At 35.6% G+C, this 26931-nt stretch overlaps 2 protein-coding genes across 3 annotated transcripts in view; both read left to right on the top strand.

Annotated features, from left to right (window-relative positions):
* The first annotated feature begins 70 nt into the window (after nt 1-70).
* LOC143753595 (WD repeat domain phosphoinositide-interacting protein 1) lies at nt 71-8649 on the top strand. Its single transcript, XM_077246088.1, has 10 exons — nt 71-196; nt 423-505; nt 1605-1774; nt 3086-3182; nt 3285-3382; nt 4300-4392; nt 5092-5162; nt 6061-6168; nt 8304-8462; nt 8538-8649. The coding sequence occupies exons 1-10, from the start codon at nt 84-86 to the stop codon at nt 8647-8649; spliced, it is 1104 nt and encodes a 367-aa protein (XP_077102203.1). The 5' UTR covers nt 71-83.
* polr3e (polymerase (RNA) III (DNA directed) polypeptide E) overlaps nt 8535-26931 on the top strand; it is a 38645-nt gene continuing 20248 nt past the window's right edge. The window contains exons 1-11 of one of the 2 annotated variants that reach the window (XM_077245959.1): nt 8535-8645; nt 10026-10138; nt 10668-10768; nt 13718-13847; nt 13960-14010; nt 17106-17183; nt 17374-17489; nt 18277-18359; nt 22623-22730; nt 23875-23924; nt 24434-24553. In XM_077245959.1, coding sequence (XP_077102074.1) covers nt 10716-10768; nt 13718-13847; nt 13960-14010; nt 17106-17183; nt 17374-17489; nt 18277-18359; nt 22623-22730; nt 23875-23924; nt 24434-24553 — 789 coding nt within the window. In that variant the 5' untranslated portion in view covers nt 8535-8645; nt 10026-10138; nt 10668-10715. Of the gene's footprint in view, nt 8646-10025; nt 10139-10667; nt 10769-12309; nt 12489-13717; nt 13848-13959; nt 14011-17105; nt 17184-17373; nt 17490-18276; nt 18360-22622; nt 22731-23874; nt 23925-24433; nt 24554-26931 lie in introns of those variants that run through there. The other variant, XM_077245970.1, reaches the window with a different exon arrangement.

Genomic DNA, 26931 nt, shown 5'->3' with positions numbered 1-26931 from the left:
CTTTGAAAGTAAAATTGCCACAGTTTATGGACATACACCAGCCAAACGTCTTTTGATTCGTTGCGGAGTGGGACGTTTTAAGGATGATCGAACCGATCCCAGAGTTCGGAACCGGAGAGAAGATTCGAAGACTCGGTTCTGATGGATCTCCGGATCTCCAGAGACTCTCCTGCGCTTCCTTCAACCAGGACACGACGTGAGCGCGCATATGAATCCTCTCGGGATCCGTATGTTCTTAAAAACTAGACGAGTTTCCCAAAACGGGTCTCGGTCTATGGTCTCGGTGATCATCATGACCTTTGAATTGCACAGTTATTAGTCTATATGCCATTTCACAAACATGACATCTCTCTCTCTCTCTCTCTCTCTCTCTCTCTCTCTCTCTCTCTCTCTCTCTCTCTCTCTCTCTCTCTCTCTCTCAGGTCTTTGGCTGTTGGTGGTAAGAATGGCTACAGGCTCTTCTCTCTGTCTTCTGTTGACAGAATGGATTGTATTCATCAAGGAGGTATATAAAACTGCTTTAAAATTGCCATCCAAACATTTGTCCCCAGAGTCTTTTGATGTCACGGATATTTGATTTCTGCAGGATTTTGTGAAGTTTGTAAAATAAACAGAAGCGAGGCAAGGGTCAGGTCATCTTAGACCCAAAACATGAAGTGTTCAAACAAGTGTTCATCTCAACCAGAAACATGAATCGTGTTTCTGTAACCCCGTTACATCTGAAGGGTTCATATTTGAACACTCACTTATTTTTATTACTGCTACTGTCCACATTTTAAAATAATAACAAAGTCATCAAATCTTATATTTAAAATTCTTTAAAGTGGCCTCCCTTGCCATGGTTTTAAACGTTATTTTGTAAAGAAAGCCATCAATTCAAAATTAAACTATCATGATTTATTTTTTTATAATTTTACAAGGCTGTTTTGATATAATAAATCAACCATATCCGTGGTATTTTAGAATCATTGAGATACTATTATAGTTTTTATTTTAATTTTCATAATTAAAATGTCCAATCGATTAATCGCATCTAACATAAAAGTTTGTAAATATATAATGTGTGTGTGTGTGTGTGTGTGTATTATATAAACGCAAACTTTTATGTTAGGTGCGATTAATCAATTTGACAGCTGTAATAAAAAAAATTTAGATGTTTTATCAATTTGGTTGTTATTGTCATATATATTTATAATATGTCAAAATTGTTTTTATTCATTTTTATTTAAAATGTTGCTATTTTATTTCAGTTAATGTCTATTTATTTATTTCAAGTAACGATAAAATGTATTTCCATGGTTTTAGCTTTAGTTAACTATAATAACACTTTAGTTAACTATAATAATATTTAGGATGTCAAACGTTAGAAACATGTCCGTATCTGTTTCTGAGAATAGATCTGGATTAATTTAATTACAAATGCCACATAGTTTAATATTTTATATCTAAGTGCAATGCCATTCATTCACTTTGCATCTTCTGTGTAATGTAAAATCTCAGTATGTAACACTGTATGGGGTCACGTGTCGTGTGTGTGTGTGTGTGTGTGTGTGTGTGTGTGTGTGTGTGTGTGTGTGTGTGTGTGTGTGTGTGTGTGTGGTCAGAGGAAAGCCCTGATGTGTGTGTTGCGGAGCGGCTCTTCTCCAGCAGTCTGATGGTGATCGTGAGCAGATCTACACCGTTCAAGATGAACATCTATCACTTCAAGAAGGGCACAGAGATCTGTAACTACAGCTACTCCAGCAACATCCTCGCAGTCAAACTCAACCGGCAGGTACAACTCTCATTTACACACACACACACACACAAACACACACACACGACACGACACGTGACCCCATACAGTGTTACATACTGAGATTTTACATTACACAGAAGATGCAAACTGAATGAATGGCATTGCACTTAGATATAAAATATTAAACTATGTGGCATTTGTAATTAAATTAATCCAGATCTATTCTCAGAAACAGATACGGACATGTTTCTAACGTTTGACATCCTAAATATTATTATAGTTAACTAAAGTGTTATTATAGTTAACTAAAGCTAAAACCATGGAAATACATTTTATTGTTACTTGGCAGCAGGGATTGTTCTTTTGAAAGAAATTAATACTTTTATTCAACAGGGGGAATTAAAAGTGAGAGTAAAGACACTTATAATGATTTCTATTTCATATAAATGCGGTTCTTTTGCTCTTTCTATTCATCAAAATATCCTGAAAAATTAAATGCATCACATTTTCCACAGAAATATCAACTGTTTCCAACATTTATAATAATCTAGTGCTGGGCAACGATTAATCGCATCTAAATTAAAGTTTGTGTTTACATAATATATTATATGTGTGTGTACTGTTTATAATAATTTTGTATATTTAAATACACATATATGCATGTATATATTTAATAAAATATTTGCATGTATATACTGTATATGTATTTATACAGGTGAAACTCGAAAAATTCGAATATTGTGCAGTTATTCAAATTAAAAGGTGAAACTAATATATTTAGTATATATAACTATATACATATGTATGATTATACTTTTCATTTCTGTATTTAAAATCCTTTTTTTTATTGATTTCTTGTAATATTCTAATTATCTGAGATTTTGAATTTGGGGTTTTCATAGGATGTAAGTTTCACCTGTACATAATTTATATTATATATATATATATTTTTTTATATATATAAAAAAATCTTAAATATATACATGCATGTCTGTGTATTATATATACAAAATATTTGTACACAGTTCACACACATATATTATGTAAATACAAACTTTTATTTTGGATGCGATTAGTCGTTGCCCAGCACTATAATAATCATAATCATGTTTCTTCGGCATCAAATCATCATATTATGGTGATTTCTGAAGGATCATGTGACACTGAAGACTGGAGTAATGATGCTGAAAATTCAGCTTTGATCACAGGAATAAATTACAGTTCACTATATATTCACATAGAAAACAGCTGATTTACATTCTAATAATATTTCACAATTTGACTGCACTTTTCATCAGATAAGCCATTTTCTCGAGTGTTCCAACAGTTTATATTTCCTTCTTTCAGAGACTCGTGGTTTGTTTGGAGGAGGCTCTGTACATCCATAATATCAAGGACATGAAACTCCTGAAGTCTGTTCTCAACATGCCGCCGAACCCCAAAGGTGGACAGTTAAAACTGCACACAGCTCAAGTTTTGAGTTATTACTGTGATCACACGTAAAAGCATGCTTTTTTATTGTTTTTAATGCTTTTCATTCTGCCAGGTCTCTGCGCATTATCTGTCAATCATTCCAACTCATACCTGGCATATCCCGGGAGCTTCACCGCTGGAGAAATTACTCTGTATGATGCTGTGAATCTGGTGAGTATGGAAGCTTGTTAGAATGAAAAATAAAAAAGGTAATTGCGACTTTTTATATAAATGAGATATAAAGTCGCAATTGCGTGTTATAATGTCAGAATTGTGAGTTATAAAGTCTTTTTTTTTACTTTATAAATAGCAATTGCGACTTTATATCTCACAATTCTGAGAAAAGAAGTCAGAATTGCGAGATATAAAGTTGCAATTGTGAGAAAAAACATTAGAATTGCTCATTTATTTCTCGCAATTCTGACTTAATAACAATTGCGAGTTTATTTCTAGCAATTCTGACTTTATAATACGCAATTGCAACTTTATATCATACGATTCGGACTTTATATCTTGCAATTCTGAGAAATAAAGTCACAATTGTGAGTTATAAACTCACAATTCTGAGAAAAAAAACCTGTCTTTTTTTTTACTTTATAAATAGCAATTGCGACTTTATATCTCACAATTCTGAGAAAAGAAGTCAGAATTGCGAGATAAAACTTCAGAATTGCTCATTTATTTCTAGCAATTCTTACTTAATAACACACAATTGCAACTTTATATCACATGATTCTGACCTTATAACACAATTGTGTGTTTACTTCTTGCAATTCTGACTTTTTAACACGCAATTTCAACTTTATATCTTGCAATTCTGACTTTATATCTTGCAATTATGACTTTATATTTTGCAATTCTGACTTTATATTTTGCAATTCTGAGAAATAAAGTCAGAATTGTGCGATGTAAACTCGCAATTGTGAAATTAAAAAGTTGCAATTATCTTTTAAAATGTTTTAGAATCTGTGGCTCACAAGCTTGTGTGTTATTCTCGAGCTTCCACAGTTAAGAACCCCGTTGAATCTCCCACATGTTGCTTTAAAAGGAAAGCAGAGCTTGAATCCTCTCCGCTTTGGTTGTTTCAGAAGGACGTGACTGTGATCTCGGCTCACGCCAGTCATGTGGCCGCCGTCTCTTTCAGCGCTTCAGGAACCAGTCTGGCCAGTGCTTCTGAAAAAGTGAGTCTGAGAAGGTTGTTTGTAACACAACTTGAAAAAAGTTGAAATGACTGATTTTGTTGTGTTGGTTCAGCAAAAATCCACACTGCAAAAATCTCGTCTTAGTACTAATTTTCTCTAGTTTTTTCTTGTTGACTCAACTTTTGTAAATAACAGTTATACGAACTGAAAATAAGTCTGTGACGCATTAAAAAAGTTTAGTTGAGTCAATTTGACATTGTTTGTTTTCTGGAGAGATGCAACTATTCTGTAACAAATCTTTTGTAGTTGAACCAAAGACTGTTACAAAGACCACAAACTCAAGCAAAAAGCAAAGAGTCAAACTGACCAACCAAAGGAAACGCTCATCACCAAAATGGTGACCAAATGATTTTCAATAAAAAAATCAACATCTAAATCTGTTCATTCTTAAAACCTTCTGTTTGCAATAGACAAAAAAAAATGTTGAATTGGCTCAACTACAAAAGATTTGTCACAGAATAGTTGCACCTCTCCAGAAAACAAATAATGTCAATGTCAACGTTTTTTTGTTTTTGTGTCACAGACAACTTATTTTCAGTTCAGTTAATGTTATTTACAAAAGTTGAGTCAGCAAGTAAAAGCTAAAGGGAAATTAGTACCAAGATTTTTTTTGTTTTTACAGTGCAAATATTCTCGATCTCATTATTCTCACTATGTTTTGATTGTGTAATAACCCAGGGCACTGTTATACGAGTCTTCAGCATTCCTGACGGAGACAAACTGTTTGAGTTTCGCAGAGGGATGAAGAGGTGAGAGATTATTTATATAGTGCTGTTCACAATACATATTGTCTCAAAATGCTATATATAGTCTGACTATGTATAAATATATTCAGATACCTTAATAATTAATGGGTGTTTCTTCAACCACAAGCACTTTAACTGTGTATACCAGGGGTTGATTTTTATTTTGAAAAACACACTTTTTGTTGTTTTTCTCATATTAAGACTGACGTCCTACAATGCCTTCATAATTTAATCTTGCTACACTCACAAATTAAGAGAGAAAATTACAAATGTATTTTTAGGGACGTCGAAAGTCAATATGTATATATATATATTTCACTTTCATATATATACTGTATATATAAGTGTGTATGTATTTATATATTTAATTGTTTAAATATATATAGCAATGGAAAAACATTAATGAAACATTTTTGAAAAAATATTTTTTTTTTATTGATTTTTTTTAAAAATGACAATACAAAAGTTATCAGAATTTGAAAGCAGTGTTGAATTTTGCTGTCTTAAAAATGTCAAACTATATTTTTCCTCAAACAGTATAAATGACATTTATAAATGGATAAATATCGCTTCCATAAAGTTTTTGGAAGGATCACTAAATTTGGGGGTCCAAGACATCAAATAAAAAATAAAAACTCTGGTTTAGATATTAATGTTTTACACTTCAGATCTTAACATTTAACATTTTGACTGTATTTTTGACAAATTAATCAATGTGTGAAAATATGTAATTGTGATTGTGCATAAACTGTATGGCTATTTAATTGCAGAAGTGTTTGAATGCTACACTACATTGAAACATTTTAAATGTAAAAATCACTGAGAGTGTGAAAAGAGTGTTTTTTGACAGAAACATCAAGTATTCATAAATGAAAGATGTGTTGCCTGTCGTTGTGTTCAGGTATGTCAGCATCAGTTCCTTGTCGTTCAGTGCCGACGCACAGTTTCTATGTGCCTCCAGTAACACAGAGACTGTTCATATCTTCAAACTGGAGCATCATAGTCCCAGGTACATACAACAGCAACCAATCACAAAACATGTATACTGCATCACAGATGATGTGCATTAATACAGTAGAGCTTCACGATTAATCACTAAAAGATCATGAGCTCCATTCAAACACCCACGCGAACTTATTCCTGTATGACAGCGATTCGGCTCTGTCTATTAAAGTCCGATCACAGCGAACATTCAGATCTGCGTTCTGATCCACAGAGAGCCGTTGTCATGTATCGGTATGAAACAGCTTCACTAACAGTCTTTTAAACCACACAGTATCATTATTTCTGTGTTACAATCACACAAATTATCACGGAAGTACTGGAATAAAAGTTCATACTTAAGATATAAACACTGACTGATGTCTACCATGTGATCAAAATAGAGCAAAGCACCTTTTGAAAGTAACTTGATGCTTAAAATAACAATAGTATAAGTTATATTGTTACACCAATAGGGGGCGACAAGTGACTGTTAAAAATCTGTCATTGAGTCATTCATTCAAAAGATTCGTTCAAAACACTGATTCATCCAGTAATGAAACAAGTGGAGTATTTATGAGTGAGTCATTGAATCATTCATTCAAGAGATTCATTCAAAAACACTGATTCATCCAGAAATGAAACAAGTGAAGGATTTATGAGTGAGTCATTGAATCATTCATTCAAGAGATTCGTTCAAAAACACTGATTCATCCAGTAATGAAACAAGTGGAGTATTTATGAGGGAGTCATTGAATCATTCATTCAAGAGATTCGTTCAAAAACACTGATTCATCCAGTAATGAAACAAGTGCAGCATTTATGAGGGAGTCATTGAATCATTCATTCAAGAGATTCGTTCAAAAACACTGATTCATCCAGTAATGAAACAAGTGGGGTATTTATGAGTGAGTCATCAAATCATTCATTCAAGAGATTTGTTCGAAAACACTGATTCATCCAGTAATGAAACAAGTGTAGTATTTATGAGGGAGTCATTGAATCATTCATTCAAGAGATTCGTTCAAAAACACTGATTCATCCAGTAATGAAACAAGTGGAGTATTTATGAGTGAGTCATTGAATCATTCATTCAAGAGATTCATTCAAAAACACTGATTCATCCAGTAATGAAACAAGTGGAGTATTTATGAGGGACTCATTGAATCATTCATTCAAGAGATTCGTTCAAAAACACTGATTCATCCAGTAATGAAACAAGTGGAGTATTTATGAGGGAGTCATTGAATCATTCAAAAGATTTGTTCAAAAACACTGATTCATCCAGTAATGAAACAAGTGGAGTATTTATGAGGGAGTCATTGAATCATTCATTCAAGAGATTCGTTCAAAAACACTGATTCATCCAGTAATGAAACAAGTGGAGTATTTATGAGGGAGTCAATGAATCATTCATTCAAGAGATTTGTTCAAAAACACTGATTCATCCAGTAATGAAACAAGTGCAGCATTTATGAGGGAGTCATTGAATCATTCATTCAAGAGATTCGTTCAAAAACACTGATTCATCCAGTAATGAAACAAGTGCAGCATTTATGAGGGAGTCATTGAATCATTCATTCAAGAGATTCGTTCAAAAACACTGATTCATCCAGTAATGAAACAAGTGGAGCATTTATGAGGGAGTCATTGAATCATTCATTCAAGAGATTCGTTCAAAAACACTGATTCATCCAGTAATGAAACAAGTGCAGCATTTATGAGGGAGTCATTGAATCATTCATTCAAGAGATTCGTTCAAAAACACTGATTCATCCAGTAATGAAACAAGTGGAGCATTTATGAGGGAGTCATTAAATCATTCATTCAAGAGATTCGTTCAAAAACACTGATTCATCCAGTCATGAAACAAGTGCAGTATTTATGAGGGAGTCATTGAATCATTCATTCAAGAGATTCGTTCAAAAACGCTGATTCATCCTGTAAATAAAACAAGTGAAGTAATTCAAATGAATGACATCTTTACATTATATATTTAATATTACAATTTTGTCTTGTAAGTTATGTTATTTTGTTTAGTTGTACTCAGAATCATGGGAGAATTTTGCTTTCTATATTAAACGATAAAATCATGATTCTCAAAAGTTTAAAGAGCAGCTTAATGGACTTCCATGCTATGTCATGTGTGTTCTCATGAAACAGTACGGATTCTCCCTCCTGGTCTGGATATGTGGGGAAGATGTTTTCTGCCGCCAGCTCTTTCCTTCCCTCTCAGGTGTCGGACATGATGCATCAGGACAGAGCGTTTGCTAGCGTCCACCTCAGCGCGGCAGGCATGAGGAACATATCCGCTCTCTCCATGTGAGTCTGAAACACACACTGTATGAGCATATGGAGATGTTGAAGTACCTCAATGTAATACGCCATCGCTTGCAGGATCCAGAAGGTTCCTCGTCTTCTGGTGGCTTCATTAGATGGTCATCTCTACATCTACAATCTCGATCTGCAGGAAGGAGGAGACTGTCGTTTAGTCAAGAAGCACCGGTGAGCCAGAAGATTACACATCATTCATCCGGTGCAAAAATCATGATTATATCTGCATAAAATATAACATTGATTTAGTTTTTTTGTCCAATTTGATTTATGATAAGCCATAACATATATAACTGATTTAAAAAAAAAAATTCAATTCGATTCACATTAAACCATAAAATATAAAATGTATTTACATTTTTTGTCCAATTTTATTTTACAATAAACCATAAAATATAGAATTGATTTACAGTTTTTGTTCAATTTCAATTTAAAATTTTTCAATTTTATACCATAAATTATATAATTGATTTGTTTTTTTGTCAAATTTTATTCACAATAAACCACAAAATATATGATTTATTTAATTTTTTTGTTAAATTTGATACACAATAAGACACAAAATATATAATTTATTTAATTTTTTTGTTAAATTTGATTCACAATAAGCCACAAAATCTATAATTTATTTAATTTTTTGTTAAATTTGATACACAATAAGCCTTAAAATGTACAATTTATTTTCATTTTTGGCTAAATTTGATACACAATAAGCCATAAAATATGTAATTTATTTAATTTTTTTGTTCAAATTGATACACAACCCATAAAATATGTGATTTATTTAAAAAAATTGTCCAATTTTATTCACAGTAAACCATAAACAATATATTTTTTAAATTTTTTCTCTCCAATTTTATTCACAAGAAACCATAAAATATATAATTGATTTACAGTTTTTCGTCCAATTTGATTCACAATAAATCATAAAATATCAAATATATTTACATTTTTTGTCCAATTTGATACACATTAAGCTATAAATATATAATGGATTTACAGTTTTTGTCCAATTTTATTCACAATAAACCATAAAATATAAAATTGAATTAGTTTTGTGTCAAATTCGTAAGACAAATAAAGCATAAAAAATATATAATTTCTTCAAAACTGTTAAAATATCATTGTTGCCACCACACAAATTGTTGTTCTTCTGCATGTTGTTTTTATCTAAAACCATGAAACATATAATTGATTTAGCTTTTTTTCCAATTTTATCTACAATAAACCATAAAATATGTAATTTATTAAGTTTTTTGTCTAATTTTATTCACAATAAACCATGAAATATAACATTTATTTACTTTTTTTGTCCAATTTGACACAAATTGCTGTTCTTGTCCATGTTTTTAATAAAACTTTGTATGTATTTAGTCATTTAAGCAAAGGTGTGTGATTCAGTGAAAATATTCAGCTGAAAATAAAATCCTCTTGACTGTATAAACGAGGCTCACTCAAAATCAAATTCACACGTAAGTATATTTGTGGCTTTGATTTGGTGAGTCACATGGTCAAATCTCACGCTGATTTTGCATGTCCTTGTTCCGATAGACTGTATGAAAGTGCGGATGAAAACCCAGCGGCGTCGGAGCTGGAGGCCGGAAGTTTATCCTACGCAGAAACTGTTTCCACGAACACCAATCAACACTCGAGCTCCCTCACGGGTACCTAGAATAGGAACATGTGACCCTGGACCCCAAAATCAGTCACGAGTCGCACGGGTATATTTGTGGCAATAGCCAACAATACATTGCATGGGTCAAAATTATCGATTTTTATTTTATGCCAAAAATCATTAGGATATTAAGTAAATATCATGTTCCATGAAGATATTTTGTAAATTTCTTTTTGTAAATATATCAAAAATGTATTTTTGTCAGTGGATGCAGCAAAATCTCGAATATAACTGCACAACTTTAAAGGCGATTTTCTCAATATTTCGATTTTTGGAATCTGGATCAGATTCCAGATTTTAATAGTTGTATCTCGGCCAAACATTATCCTATCCTAACAAACCATACATCAATGGAAAGCTTATTTATTCAGCTTTCATATGATATATACATCTCAATGTCAAAAAATGGACCGTTCTGACTGGTTTTGTTGTACAGGGTCACATATATCAAATGTCTGGTTCTCACAGCACTTCCTGAAGATTGAAAGATAATAAATGATGATCCACTTTTCTTCCAGGCTACTCTGAGGATGGAGGAGTGAAGAGAGGAGAACTGATCCCAGATCATGAGTTTGCAGATGAATCGCTCCGTCTGGATGATGAACAGGAGTTTCCTCCGGTTAGCTTTCAGGACACAGATCACTCATAAACATCGTAGTTGTTGATAAAGTCATGTCTATCATTGAAATAAATAAGAAACATGAGTAATAAACACTATCAGACTCAGTGTTACCAGATCAGGCTAACCTTATACAAGTACAATCACATTTTGTGTATTATGCGTTTGCTGATTCTAACTACAACTGTGAAATCATATTTTGCCACATATGTCCGTATATACATGCTTATTGATGAAGAACAATAATTTTCAGCTCGTTGGTGAATGCAGAACTGATATGCGTTCACTCGAAAGTCAGATTTTTAAATTCATTGTTTGAAATTTGTGTATAAAAGCAATTTACCTACAGTATTAGTAGCAAATCCCTAATAAAAGATGCATTAAATACAGCTTGTCGATACATTGAGTTGTCAGATTACATTAGTTTTAGAGTTTATAGTTTCAATTTTCAATATGATTTCATAAGATACGCAACAAATCATATCCTTTAATGTTCCTCTTTCTCACTCTCAGGTCCGTTTAGTCAATTTCACACTAATAAATAAAATAAAGCTGCCAAAATGAAAAGTAACTGTTTGCGTGTTTGTGTTGTGGAGGATGTGCTGAACATATAGAAATTAAACACAAAAGTTATGTAATATTGAATAATACTAAATTATTTATTATAAAGATACCGCAGTTTCATAGTAATCATAGTTTAGACTGTTGTAAATAGTAGTTTAGATCAATGCAACTATAAAACAAGTGATGAAACGACAGTATTTGTTGTGAAAAAAATGTCATTAGAAACTATACAGCTATGATTATACTGTATATAGTTATAATAGAACAAACTCTAAACTCTATAATAGAACAAACTCCCATAATATATCTGGACTAGTACCAAAATGGCATAATTGGATGTTTCTGTGATTGTGATACAAAAAGTTAAATATATCAAATAAAAAGTAAAACTTTGAAAATAAATAATGAGAAAAGTCAAAATTATGAGTGATTTTGACCATGTCATTATTAGGAATTTTTAATATCAGAATTGTCGCAATTTAAATAATAATTTTGACTTAGTGAGTCATAATTTGACTTTTAATGTCTTAATTATGACTTAGCATTTCATAAATATGATTAGTATTTAATTATTTCGACTTTTATGTCATGCTTATGATATCCAAAAGCATATTTTCTGATTTGTGGCAGCAATGGCCTTTCACACATCCGTTTATGTACATGCATCACGTTTGATTTTTTATTTAATAAGAGTATGTGAAATTGGAGTGGTGAAAATCACATTTTAAACCGTTTTGAATAAAATGGCAGACTCTTTTGTCTTGACTAAGACTAATATTACAGGTGATGTTGGAGTATGCTAATAAAGTAGGCCTCATATTTTCACACATGACGTGCGTATCAATATATTATATTTGGAATTGTAATAACAGTTGCAAATAATGTATTTTAAGCACATGCACAACTAGATGAAGTTCCCTAGGTTGCACACTAGCACACTAGCACACTCTGTAGGGTGGGATTTGTGACGCGGCCGCAGTGCATGCTGGGGTAGTGGCGACCGCACACGGCTCCTCCCCACGTGTTTGACTGACTTACTGCAGTGATCAGAAACATGGCAGCAGAGACAGCGGCTCTCATCCACACACACATTCACACACACATACACAGCTAAAGGAGCTTTGAGTTCACAGCACGAGCGGCCAGTGAATCACAGGTCAGATCTCAACTTTACCGTCAGTGTTTTGTTGGTTAGTGGATCAGCCCAGGCCTCGGCGTGTGTGTCCCCGCGCGTGTGTGTGTGTGTTCACAGCATGCTGGCAGTGATAATGTTGTATCAAAAGTTCCATACGCACAAACAGCATGTATATAAACACACACAGACTGCATATGTTCTGATATTCGCCGTGATCCGCATGACGCGTGCCGTTATGTTGAGTCTGAAGAGCTAACGCATCTTAGCATGTTGTTTCGTTAGCTGACTCCGGCAGTTTCTCTTAACAAGGGTTTTTTTTTAAACATTTTACTTTTAATTTAATGTACCTTTCGTGTATGCTTTAAAGTTGTTGGCCGTCACTATCGTGTTGGTCGCTCTTACGTCATCACTAAACAGTTGCCTGCTAATTATCATGACAATAGTGAGTGATTGACGGTTACAAATGAGTAGAAGAGTTACATAAGCCTGGCTATATCATAGGGATGCTCGATATATTCACACGATATATGATATATGCAGCCAGCATATCAGTGTCGGCCGATATGTTATTTTTTATAATGTTGTAGTTATCGGCCGATAAGATAATTTGGCTGATATATTAAAGCCGATAAATAATGTATTATTTCCTTCAGCTGAGACACTTCAGATGCGCACTGTTCAACATGATGGTTTTAAATTGCTTGAAATATGATTGGAGTCACTTCAATAAAGGAAAATACAGTAAAGTACAACATGTGCAAGTCTGTCATATCGCCTACTTAAAATTATAATGGGAACATCATTATAATTGTGTGTTTGGGACATGGCTTTAATGGTGAGACTTTTGTTCCTTTAATTAGGCTCTCAAAAATTCTATAAAAATTTGGATTTAGATTCATCAGCCAATATATCGGTAATCAGCTTTTAGATATAATGAACTATCGGTATTGGCCAAACTATTCATATATTTTATATACATGCTTAAAAGAAAAGGTTATATTTATAGTCGGTTGTAAATATGACATGGTTATTACATATAGTTACGTATAGCGTGTGACTGACTATACATACCCTGTATATATTTACTAGCTCAATATATGGGTCAAAACACAATAGTGGTCTTGGGTTGTTGGTATAACATGGACAATTTAATTCCCAACTAGCCGAGACCCAGTATTGTGTTTTGATCAATATATTTACTAGCACAATGTTTTGGTGTTGTACTTCATAGCATTTTCTTGTGTTTACAGGTTTAAAGTCTTCCAGCAGTGTTTCCTTCCTTCCTTCCTTCCTTCTTTCCTTCTTTCTTTCTTTCCTTCTTTCATTCTTTCCTTCTTCATTATGGCCAGCGGAGACGATGACGATCCAATTATACAAGAGGTAGATATGGACATGTTGAACTTCTCCAGGATTATTAAACTGCAGCGTCACTATTGTGCATCTCTCTCTCTCTCTCTCTCTCTCTCTCTCTCCTCTCTCTCTCTCTCATTAGATTGACGTGTACCTGGCCAGAAGTCTTGTGGAGAAGCTGTATTTGTTCCAGGTTAGAATGGAAGATATAATATTCAGGGCTCGACAGTAAGGTTGGGAAGGTTGAGGTATCTGGGCCAGTGCTGCATCACGAATGTTTATCATTTGCACGTGATTTTAAGCAATCCCACAGAAAGCCGCTCCTCAGACAGCGTGCGAATACTGTTTGAAATCTCTTTCACGGCTTCTTGAGCTTGAACGGACATAATCACACAAAATTACGTCAAAAAATGCCGGTCTCGGAGAGTATCCTAGTAAACATAAGCCGTGTTTCCATTATAGGTTTACGCAAAACGTTTGTGATATTTTGTAAATGTAGATAAAAAGCTATTGCGAAATTATGGCGTTTCATTAACCGATGTAATGTGACTAAAACGTCATTTTTTTCCTCTCCTGATAAGTCATTCCAAAAATCATGGCCATGGGTTTTGTAGGTTTATATATATATCGTCATTATGTTTAATGAAAGGAGACGTAAGTGTGTTTTCCAAGCATTAATGGCAAGGAAAGACCCTTTTACATGTGTGCAGCACATATGAGGTGTTTCCCTCATTTCTGCTTCAAGCTCTTGATAAATTGTGGCATTTCTTTGTTTATAATCCAGTATTCCTGTAATTCATTTGTCTTTTATGAGTTTAAATGTGCAGTGTGTGATTTTTAGCGGCATCTAGTGGTGAGGTTACGAATTGCAACCAACAAAAGTTACGGTGGCCAACAGGAAGTGATGTCATCGTCTGAGACAGCAGAGAGTAGCCAGTTCTTTACGAGGATAAATTAAGAAATTATGTTTACTTAATTATTCAGTAAAACTATATATTATTGCGAATATTATTTTTACTTGTTCATCATTGTGTCAGTGTTTTATTCGCTGAACTAAGCTTGCTTCCTTGCACGAAGAACAACAGAACAACATAGTAACGAAACGCGTTTGTCCGTTTAGGGCTACCATAGAAACATGTCGGCGCATTTTAATGTAACGGAACCCGCGGTGTGTGTAGACAGAAACTGCTCATTCTAAGATAATAAACATATAACGGTTCATTGTGCAATACACCACTGAAAACATAATTATGGATCTTATATTGCATTACTGTCAATAGATCCTCAGAAATATTACACATTGCACCTTTAATAAATAACTCTGTCTCGTCTTCTGTTCAATCATACCGTGCTTCTTTAAAGAATGATCGACTGTTACGTATGTCAGGTGACTGTAAATGCGGAAAAACTGTTTTCATTGCAGTTTTGCAAAATATTCCTTTTTCGAATTGCCTGAAAAACCACATCATGCGAGTGTAAAAACTGTTTGCGAAATTGACGTGTCACCATTGGGCAGGTTTTCAATACGCAATTTCTATTTGCACAATTTGAAGGGTAATGGAAACACCGCTACACTGTGTAGTCTGTTATATCTTAAGTGAACAGTTGAGAAATAAAATGCATGTGTAACAGTATATTGGATCCGTGCAGCTCTTAAAGTGACAGTAGCCTAATAAACCTGCTGCGCTTTTTTGTTTTAATGTTAATCAAACAACAAAGGACAAAGAAAAAAATCACTTTCTGCTTTTGACCGAATAACTTTTGTAACTTTAAAAAGGATTAAATGATATTTAATTTATACAGTGATGAGTATGCAGTGCTATTTTACATTTTCTCTACCTGAGAATTACTGTTAGAATTACCTGAAAAACATGTAAAGCAGTGTTTACTTTATTTGTATGTTCGTTCTGTTTATTTGTGCTATTTCTTGTAATTTGATTACCTGTCTTTGTTTTTATTTTAATACTGACCGTTGTCTTTAACAATTTTTTTAATTTATATGAGTTAGGCTAGTAGTTCTTGGCTATAGAAATAAAGGTGACTTCACATCCATATTTATTAAGGTTAGGGGGAAAAAAATGTGAAGACAATAACTAGGCCTGTTTTATTTATTTATTAATATTTGTGGTGGGGCCGGTAGACAAATCCTTAACGTTGAGCCCTGATATTCATGCAGAAAAAGGTTAAGACTCACGAAGGCTGCATTCATTTGATGAAAAATACAGTAAAAATTGTGAAGTATTTTTACAAATTAAAACAGCAGTTTTCTATGTGAATATATAGTAAAGTGTAATTTATTCCTGTGATCAAAGCTGAATTTTCAGCATCATTACTCCAGTCTTCAGTGTCACATGATCCTTCAGAAATCACTATAATATGATGATTTGATGCTCAAGAAACATTTATGATTCTTGTCAATTTAATGCATCTTTTTGTACAGTAGCTTATTTTGCAGAAAGTGTTTGTTCATAGACAAAGCTTGAATTTTGTTATTAATACAAACGCCAGAGCAGTTTTGGTTATTAACTCAAAATCATAAAATGTCAGTAGGTCTATCACTAGTTACATGACTTATTTTTAGTCATTGTTCAGGGTTTGTATAAGGCGTTTAAAGTACTTGAATTTGACTTTCTGAAATTGAAGTCCTGGAAAACCCTTGAAAACAGACAAATTTATGAAGTACTTGAAAAGTGCTTGACTTATTGAAAGACAAGATATGTGAAATTAGTGTTTCATTTTATCAATAAAACAATATTTTCATTAAAAATTAAAGCTGCGGTCCGTCTGATATAGATATAAAGGCATTTCACATGGTTATGAGTGTGATATTGCTCATATAAATATCCAAGTATATGATACAGCTTTTATTCTTCAAGTCAATCATATATTCATGAGAGAAGTAATCAGTTTGAGTAAGGAAAGTGATATCTTTGTCATAATATCCTTTCAATGGTTGAAGTTACCAGTTAATGCATGTGCTGCACTTTATTTGTACCATTTTGTTTTATTAGTATATTTTCCTTTATTATCTTTCAAATTCTAAAAATTTTAAATGGATAAAAAAATTGTTTGATAAGTGAGATCTCTGATTGAAGTCCTTGAAAACCAAAAAAGTAGTGCTTGAAAAGTCCTTGAGTGTGTATGTGTATGTGTGTGTGTGTGAGATTGAGTGTGTAGGTGTGAGAGGCAGTGTGTGTGTGTGTGCGCATGCGTGTCCTGTAAAGTCGTGTTACAGTGTCTGTATGAACCCTGATTGTTGCACATGTTTTTAACCGTCTCTTCTTCTAGTATCCAGTGCGTCCTGCAACTATGAGCTACAACAACGCCACTCATTTGACAGCCAGGATTAAACCCAAGCAGCAGAAAGTAAGCTGGATTCCACTCCTCTCTTAAAAGCTTTGAAAGTTCTGTCACAAAACGATGTTGTTACGAATCCTCACGCTTTTTTAAGTGGGTATACGGAAATCCTTGGCCTTTCCTAGTGGGTATACGGCGTATACCTGTGTGTCACGTAGACTACACCACTGCTCCTGTGTAAAAGTCTCTCGCTGGTCAGGTGGAGGTGGAGGTGGCGATGGACACCATGAGCCCGAACTACTGTCGCAGTAAAGGAGAACAGATCGCGCTTAATGTGGACGGCACCACCTCTGAGGACACCAACGTCTATTCAACGTGAGGAACTCGCATTACACAGACTCACTCACTCACACACACTCACTCACTCACTCACTCACTCACTCACTCACTCACTCACTCACACACACTCACACACACACTCACTCTTTCAGACACACACACACACACTGCCTCTCACACCTACACACTCAATCACACACACACACACACACACACACACACACACACACACACACACACACACACACTCACTCTTTCAGACACACACACACTGCCTCTCACACCTACACACTCAGTCTCACACACACACACACACACACACACACACACACACACACACACACACACACACACACACACACACACACACACACTCACTGCCTCTCACACCTATACACTCAATCTCTCTCACACACACAGTCACTCACTGCCTCTCACACCTATACACACTCACACACACACACACACACACACACACACTGCCTCTCACACCTACACACACACACTCTCACTGCCTCTCACACCTACACACTCAATCTCACACAGTCTCACACACACACACACACACACACACACACACTCACTAACACGCAAGCACGCAGTCTCACAAAGACACGCTCACACACGTACTCTCTCACACACACTCTCTCTTTCTTTTTCTCTCTCTCTCTCACACACACACTCCCACTTTACTTTTTCAGCCGTCCTATCTCACATTGCTTTTTTACCGTTCATTTGTTTTATTTTATTTACTTGACTTTTCAATGCTGGAACATTTCAAACTTTGGTGTTATGAGTTTTAATCTTCTCCTTCTGTTTAAAGGAAAATGATGGACAAGCAAGCGTTCTCCTCGATCCAGGCGACCACTAATACGTCCCGCTACGCCGCAGCCGTGTTTCACAAAGGTAATTTATTATCTGGAGAAAATAAAGTCTCAGGCTTCCCCGGACGCAGTTATTATTTTATTACTCATGTTTTGCGCCGGTTTCACAGGAAGTGAACATTTTGAAAGCAATCTGTGCTTTATTCGCAAATGATTTATGCAATATTTTTTGCAATTTGCAATTTGCTTTTTTTATGCAATTTGCTTTGTAAGGGAAAAAAAAAGCTATTTTCATAATTCAGAAATCACTTACAAAGACTTAATTTCTGCCACATGTTTTGGTAAATCATAATTATGACATGAAAAGTCATAATTATAACATACTAAGTCATTCAGTGATTTTGACATAAAAATCTAAACTTGACGCTCATAATTTTGACTTTTTACGTCATTATTTTAACTTGAAAGTCATAATCACAGACATAATTATGAGATTAAAAAGCTGAAAGTATCATGTCATAATTTTTAGATTTATGTCATAATTATTACTTTTAAATCAATTTCAAATATGTCATAATTTCGACTTTTCATCTAAAAAATATTAGTATTTCTTTCTTTCGACTTTTGTCATAATTATGTCCAAAAGCATGATTTTTTTTCTTACATGTGGCAGAAATGGCCTTCCATACATCAGTGTAAGTACATGCATCACTTGATTTTTGTATTTAATAAGTTTCAGTAAAAGTGGAGTGGTTAAAATTACATTATTAACCATTTTGCATAAAACGAATTAGTTTAAAACAAATGATTTATGCTATAATCAAATTCTTTACAAAATTCACAACTTTAAAGCTATTTTCATAATTCAGAAATCACTTACAAAGCCTTTAACTTTCCTCCTGAAGTCACTGTAAACACATATGGACTATATATTTGCACAGATATCTTGTATAATACAGTTGTTATGACCAGAATAAATAGAATGGACACTTGTGAAGTGCCATGATGTCTGAATATGATCATTTTTAGAGATGCGCCGATACCGATAACCGATTATTCAGAATGATATCGGCCGATACCGATAGTTTGGTTTTTCTTATTGCTAAAAAATCTCTCCCGAATAATGCTGCAAACTATACAGAGAACCCTCTCATTCGGTACACTATAATATTAAAGGTTAAAATTAACAACAGAGCTATATTCAACTGCTGTTTATTTACAGATATAATATTTACACTCAATTAATAGTTGAAATGTTTGTACACTCGGTGACGCATATAAGGAATTTTTCATAAGCACTTTTATTCAAACATACATATATAATTAACAGTAAATACGTTTTTTTTTAAAGCTAACTTCCGAACTGATGACTTTCCTGAGGTAAATGCAACATTTAAGTGATATTTTTTCACAATCTGTTTTATTGACACTTTCCACGATTGAAACACTGAGTGATTACATGACACACGTTACAGGTTTCGGTTAATTGTACTGTATCTTTCAACATAGCTTCTGGTATTCATGCTTGTGTTTCTAGACATAATGTATTAAAGAAGAAAAGACTCGCACTGCTGCGTCACAGTTTAGAGCCTCAAAACGCCATTTATTGTTTAAATTTTGTGATAAAATGGACGGAATTTGAAAAATGACACTTTGGTTTTTTTAGTTTTTTTTTTGGAAGTAGCAAAGCACAGAGCTATTTGCAATTATTGGATGAGAGGCGCGCTACAAATAATGTTGAGTGTAGGGAAAACTGCAGATCTGGCAACCCAAGCTTGAACTAAGGGGGATTAATAGTCAAATAGAGCCTGCTTTTATGCAGCTGTTTTTAGCTGTTAATGTCACATTAACTGGCCTTAACTAACTCAACACGAGAGATTTTCTTCACACACAGTCGGTCATATTTTACCGCACCCTTTTGATTGACAGGATATAATCGACACTGATCATCCGCTGTTTTTAAACAACAAGATGGTGTAAATAATTGCTTTTATCGGCCGATACCGATTGTTGGCCGATACATCGGTGCATCTCTAAAAATGTTCAAATCATCACCGTATTGAATGACGTTACTAGGCCTGTCGCGATAATCAATAAATAAATTAATCGCACGATAAAAAAAATGAGCTCGAACATTTTTCCGGCCGCGATAATTCCATTTGCATGCTTGTTTGTTTTCCTCGTCTCTCTCTCTCTCTTTACCAAAGAGACTGGATGACAATATCAACGATGACCGCCACACCGTGACCGTTTTTATTATTATTATTATTTTTTTACTGAGCCTATTTACAATCATATTTGATTGCAGAGCGCCGTAGCGCAAGCACTACCTCTCGCTCGTCCCTCTCACTCTCTCGCGCGCCCTCTCACCCTCATATGAGGCGCCGTCTAGGGCTTAAATCAAACTTCATTCACGCACACATATATGAAACACTTGCATACACATATATTAAGTAGTCAAACATGCATGTATACTGCTGAGTGCTCAAACAACTACAAATGAAATGCACAATGACACACCTAAAGTCGCTCACGCACATTCACGCAAACTCTACACACACGAGATGCGCGCACACACAAACTCTCCACGCACATATACACGCGTGCACACACACAAACTCGCACACGCAAACTCTCCACGCACATACTCATATGAGACGCGAAAGCGCGCACACACACAAACTGAATGAGGCGGAGCACACACACACAAACTCTCAGCGCAAATACTCATATGAGACGCGAGCACACACTAGGGATGGGACGGTATGAAAATTTCATATCACGATTATAGTGACCGAAATTATCGTGATTATCAATATTATCATGGTTTTGTTAAAACAAGATGATAGTGTTAAAAAAGAACTGATGCTCACACTGAAAACATTTCAACAAGTTTTATATTTGAGAATCAACAAACAACAAATAAAACGAGCAGCTCTGTGCACTTTTTAAAGTAAGATTCTATTCTGTGGCATTTCCTTCCTTATATTACCGTCGTCAATAGCAACGCATTATAACCTCTATGATTATAATGTATCACAACGGACGCGCGCTCTCATTTCATTCAAATACAACTTGTCATCTTGCGTCACCGTTTTTGATTGTATTGAAAATGAAATCAGAGTTGATTTATTGTTTACAGAATTTGATAATATTGTTGTGATCATCTTGTCTGGACGACTTTTTGTACGCTATACAAGATGGATTTAACAGGTAAGAATAGAGACATTAATCTCTATTCAATATGTCCCCGTAATTATGTGGTAAAATAAATCAGTGTTATAGGTGTACAATGAATATACATTATTCTCTCTTAATAGTCTTGTTTGAGCTTGTTCGTTCGTCTTTGGCTCAAAGCCACTTGCTGCGAACTTTTCTTTGCGGAAGCTTCAAGTTTATTTCAAGTAAGATAAAATATTTCAACTCAAAACAACATTTTGTGCCCAATTATTTCCCAGAAGTAGTTTTAGTATTGAGATCAAAGTTAACTTGCCTTGCGTTGCGTTCGCTACAACAGTGGATGATGGTCACACAGGACGGCTCGACAGATTTGAAGTGTTTGCCCCTATCACAGCGACTTTTTTTGAGCATGTTCTGCAGACAGGGTGACCATCCTCGATTAAGTTTCCCTCACGATTTTTGTAAATGCCAAAATATGACCACACCTAAGATTTGGTCCTCTTAAAAGGCTGAAAAATCTCCAGAGCACGGTCACTGCCTTCCGCCATTCCTTCTCGAATTAAAAAAACAACAACAACATTGCGCGCCTGCGTCAGACTGTTGCTGGCTGGACAGGATTTATAGTGAGTTATTAAAATCGCGATAATCAAACACGGTTTTAATGATAATTGAATTTTAAACGATATTACTAACTGCCAGTACATTTTATCGTGGTTTATAGTGAAACCGGTAATCGTCCCATCCCTAGCACACACACACACAAACTAGAGCACATACTCATGAGACGCATGTTCACACAGTACACGATATGATTCTCGGTGTGAACGTAAGTCACACATTGGTAAGTGCATTTTTTGTTAACAGAGACAGAATCCATTGCTTTTATTTGTTTTCGGTTGTTTTTTTCATTTAAATAGTCTTTAGAAATAAAAGTTTATTGATCTTTGAAATGGTGGACCTGCATTATTATGCCATTATCATTATTAGAGATGAAAATGGTCTCAGAACGACAATATTATCGTTTATCGCAATAATGTCTTGGACAATTTATCGTCCAGCAAAATTTGTTATCGTGACAGGCCTAGACATTACAGAGACATGCGGTTTTGCATTGATGTGGATAAGTGCCATGTGATGTAAAGTGATGTCCTGTTATTGGTGGCAGGAGAGCTTCATCTCACTCCACTGCAGGGAATCCTCCAGATGAGACCCAGCTTCACTTACCTGGATAAAGCTGACACTAAACATAGAGAAAGAGAGGCGGCCAATGAAGGTAGGGACGGGTTTTGGGCTCACTTTATACACTATCACACAGGGCTGTACGATATAGCTAAAAAATGTATCACGGTATAATGTTTCATATCGTTCGGTATTAATAATTATTGACTTTTTTTTTTTTTTTAAAGACAAGTAGAAAATTTAAACCACTTTTTCTGTTTTTTTATCCACATTATTAATGCAAACGACAAGTTATATTAGTTTTAGCGGTCAAAAATAAAATATAAACAAAAACATCTTCTTTATGTCTTATATTAAGATAGAAAAGTAAGTGTTAAAGAAACTCTTAAACTTAAATAAAATGTAACAAAATGTGTGTAATGTAAAAGTGTAAGTAGAACAATCAAGGTAAACTTTGAGGCAGATCAACATCTGTAATAAGTAGTTGTGTAACGGTTCACAGAATTCACGGTTTGGATAGATACGACAGTCGTGTCACGTTAGGGACGTTTTTGAAACAGCAAAAAAAAAAAAAAGAAATGCCAGAAAAGTTTCCTTATTTTAAAAAAATAATTCAAAAGTTGTATCTGTTAATATTATTTAATGGACCTGAGTTAACATGACTTAACAATGAACTGTTGCATTTATATTAACTAACATTAACAAAGATTAATACGTACTGTAACACATATATTGCTCATTGTTAGTGAATCCATTAACTAACGTTAACTAATAGAACCTTATTGTAAACTATTAATAATAGTGTCCTTTATAATAAACTTGTGCTAAGTTGATAACATTTTTCCTTTTCATGTTGTTTTTATATGGTTTTGAGAAAATATTGTGCCATTTTCGAGAAAATATTTAATTTACATTTGTGCATTTGTCATTTTTTTTTCCAAAGCGAATTGCATCACTTTTAAGGTCCACATTTCGTCTCAGAATTAAATAGCGAATGCATAAATTTAAACACATTTAATGACTTAAAATGTGATGTATACAACCATTAAAGAAAAAAACATATTTTCCATTCACATTGTATGTGAGCGTACACATCATCTCTATTATTCAAAAAAAAGTTTTAAATGTATTTTTACTTTAAAAATAACATTATATTAATTAATAAACATCATTTTAAGTTTTTTGTCTCTGTTAGATACATTATCATTGCTATTAACTATGAATGTGTGTGTTTACAGCTGGAGACTCTTCTCAGGACGAAGCAGAAGAAGACGTTAAACAAATCACTGTAAGACTTCATGCCATTTGTAAAGAAAGACTACACGTGCGCGCACATGTATATTCGAACGCGCATACCTATAGACTAAACACGTACCTATATACCTATAGAATGTCCCAATATACACTTTTTGCAAAATTTTTGACACTCGCGCCTTAGACTCTATTCAATGTTTGTGTTCTCGAGCACCAAACACTGTTGTTGTGCGAATTAGCAGCAGAAATGCGATAAAGGTTTTCTGTTAGAACGGTGTCGTGTTAGCGGCCGCTAAGTTAATAACTTATGATCTTTGCAACGGAAGTGAATCAATCAAAACTGACTTTATCTGGGCAATAACTTTATTCTAGAGCTGCTGTAAAGACAAAACAATCTCTGTTAATTTAATTTCCTATTATCACTGTAAAGCTGCTTTGAAAACGGTCTATATTGTTAAAAGCGCTGAAGGTGAGTTGACACTTTTTGAACCGAATGCACTCAGTCCGTGTGTTGTGCTCATCGTTCCCCTGGTGTTTGAACAGGTGAGGTTTTCCCGCCCGGAGTCAGAACAGGCCCGTCAGCGCCGCATCCAGTCCTACGAGTTCCTGCAGAAGAAACAGGCTGAGGAACCCTGGGTTCACCTGCACTACCACGGGCTCAAGGTGAGACTGATCACATGACCCACGCTTGACTGACGTCTGATCACATGACCCACACCCACGCTTGACTGACGTCTGATCACATGACCCACGCCCACACTGACTTCCGATCACATGACCCACACCCACGCTTGACTGACGTCTGATCACATGACCCATGCCCACGCTTGACTGATGTCTCATCACATGACCCACACCCACGCTTGACTGATGTCTCGTCACATGACCCACACCCACGCTTGACTGACGTCTGATCACATGACCCACGCCCACACTGACTTCCGATCACATGACCCACACCCACGCTTGACTGACGTCTGATCACATGACCCATGCCCACGCTTGACTGACGTCTGATCACATGACCCATGCCAACGCTTGACTGACGTCTGATCACATCACCCACGCCCACACTGACTTCCTTCTGATCACATAACCTACTCCCACGCTTGACTGATGTCTGATCACATGACCCACACCCACGCTTGACTGATGTCTGATCACATGACCCACACCCACGCTTGACTGACGTCTGATCACATGACCCACGCCCACGCTTGACTGACGTCTGATCACATGACCCACGCCCACGCTTGACTGACGTCTGATCACATGACCCACGCCCACGCTTGACTGACGTCTGATCACATGACCCACGCCCACGCTTGACTGACGTCTGATCACATGACCCACGCCCACGCTTGACTGACGTCTGATCACATGACCCACGCTTGACTGACGTCTGATCACATGACCCACACCTATGCTTGACTGACTTCTGATCACATGACCCACGCCCACGCTTGACTGACGTCTGATCACATGACCCACGCCCACGCTTGACTGACGTCTGATCACATGACCCACACCCATGCTTGACTGACGTCTGATCACATGACCCACGCCCACGCTTGACTGACGTCTGATCACATGACCCACACCCATGCTTAACTGACGTCTGATCACATGACCCACGCCCACGCTTGACTGACGTCTGATCACATGACCCACGCCCACGCTTGACTGGCGTCTGATCACATGACCCACACCCATGCTTGACTGACGTCTGATCACATGACCCACGCGCACGCTTGACTGACGTCTGATCACATGACCCACACCCATGCTTGACTGATGTCTGATCACATGACCCACACCCACGCTTGACTGACGTCTGATCACATGACCCACGCCCACGCTTGACTGACGTCTGATCACATGACCCACGCCCACGCTTGACTGACATCTGATCACATGACCCACACCCACGCTTGACTGACGTCTGATCACATGACCCACGCCCACGCTTGACTGACGTCTGATCACATGACCCACGCCCACGCTTGACTGACATCTGATCACATGACCCACTCTTGCTGTGAATTTACACATGGTTTGTCTTAAAGCGTATTAAAAACACCAGGGAGTTTAAATTTCATGGATGAGAAGCGTTCTAAGGACACTATTTTAACGATCGCAAAACGCAAGTAACTTTGTGGGCGGATCTTGCGCGCTGTTGCTATTATACCGGCGGGATAAATGACTCTTGTGCTCGGCGCAAATCTAAAATGTGTTGGTCTGAAGTAGCTACATCACTCATAGGTGTGGTTTGGGCGTAACGTGCAATAAACCAGTCAGAGCGTAATCTCACTTTCCTTTAAAAGCAGGAGCGCTTGATCCATGGAGGATTGCTATTATAATGATACTTGAAAACATGCGAATTATACATGCGTCGGTTTGCAAAGTCAATTGCGCTGGGTGCAAGTTAGGGCCCTTAAAATCTAAGTAATCAGGCATTTATTAATGTGTCCAAAATAACAATACCGTGCATGTTTATTACAGTGATTTTATTAGCATTACCGAATACCTGCATGTTCTTTATCAACATTATTCCTACGCCCCATGAATTATGGGTGTAACTTCTGTTAAGCTGTAAACAATCAGTGAAAGACTAGCTCTATGAATGCCATAATATATTTTTTTGTATAACTGTGTACAGTAATATTACATTATTCTACTCACCCTTCAACCATTGATTAAAAGGACATTTAAACGTGTAAAAGCATCAACAAGGTACTTTCAACAGACCATGAATAACCCCAGAAACATGAATCTTTCGGTTAAATATCACTGTGGTAATCTGTATCATGTTTCCTTAATAATTACATTTTTTTTATTGAGCTACTTCAGCATTGCGTGACACTATTTCAAAGTGATTTCAGTCATTTTGACTGATAATAAATTATATTTACCTGTGAAAACAAACCTGGAAAGAGACGTGAGGATTTGAGGAGAATAGCGAGAGATTCTTCGTGCATTCCAGTGAATTATTAATGACATATATCGTAAATGAAATCGGGAGAACAGAGCACAAATGTGCA

This window comes from Siphateles boraxobius, unplaced genomic scaffold, assembly GCF_051911475.1.
Source record: "Siphateles boraxobius isolate OS27281-9 unplaced genomic scaffold, OSU_SipBor_1 103, whole genome shotgun sequence".
Lineage (NCBI taxonomy): Eukaryota > Metazoa > Chordata > Actinopteri > Cypriniformes > Leuciscidae > Siphateles > Siphateles boraxobius.
Note: the sequence above shows the minus strand (reverse complement) of the source record. Positions and strands in the feature narration are given on the sequence as shown.

Excerpts from the sequence above, each read along its gene's own strand:
- LOC143753595 (XM_077246088.1), top strand. The coding sequence starts at position 84 with ATGATCGAACCGATCCCAGAGTTCGGAACCGGAGAGAAGATTCGAAGA. Across the intron at positions 1,775-3,085 it reads CAGTCAAACTCAACCGGCAG|AGACTCGTGGTTTGTTTGGA; the intron begins GTACAACTCTCA and ends TCCTTCTTTCAG. Across the intron at positions 5,163-6,060 it reads TTTCGCAGAGGGATGAAGAG|GTATGTCAGCATCAGTTCCT; the intron begins GTGAGAGATTAT and ends CGTTGTGTTCAG.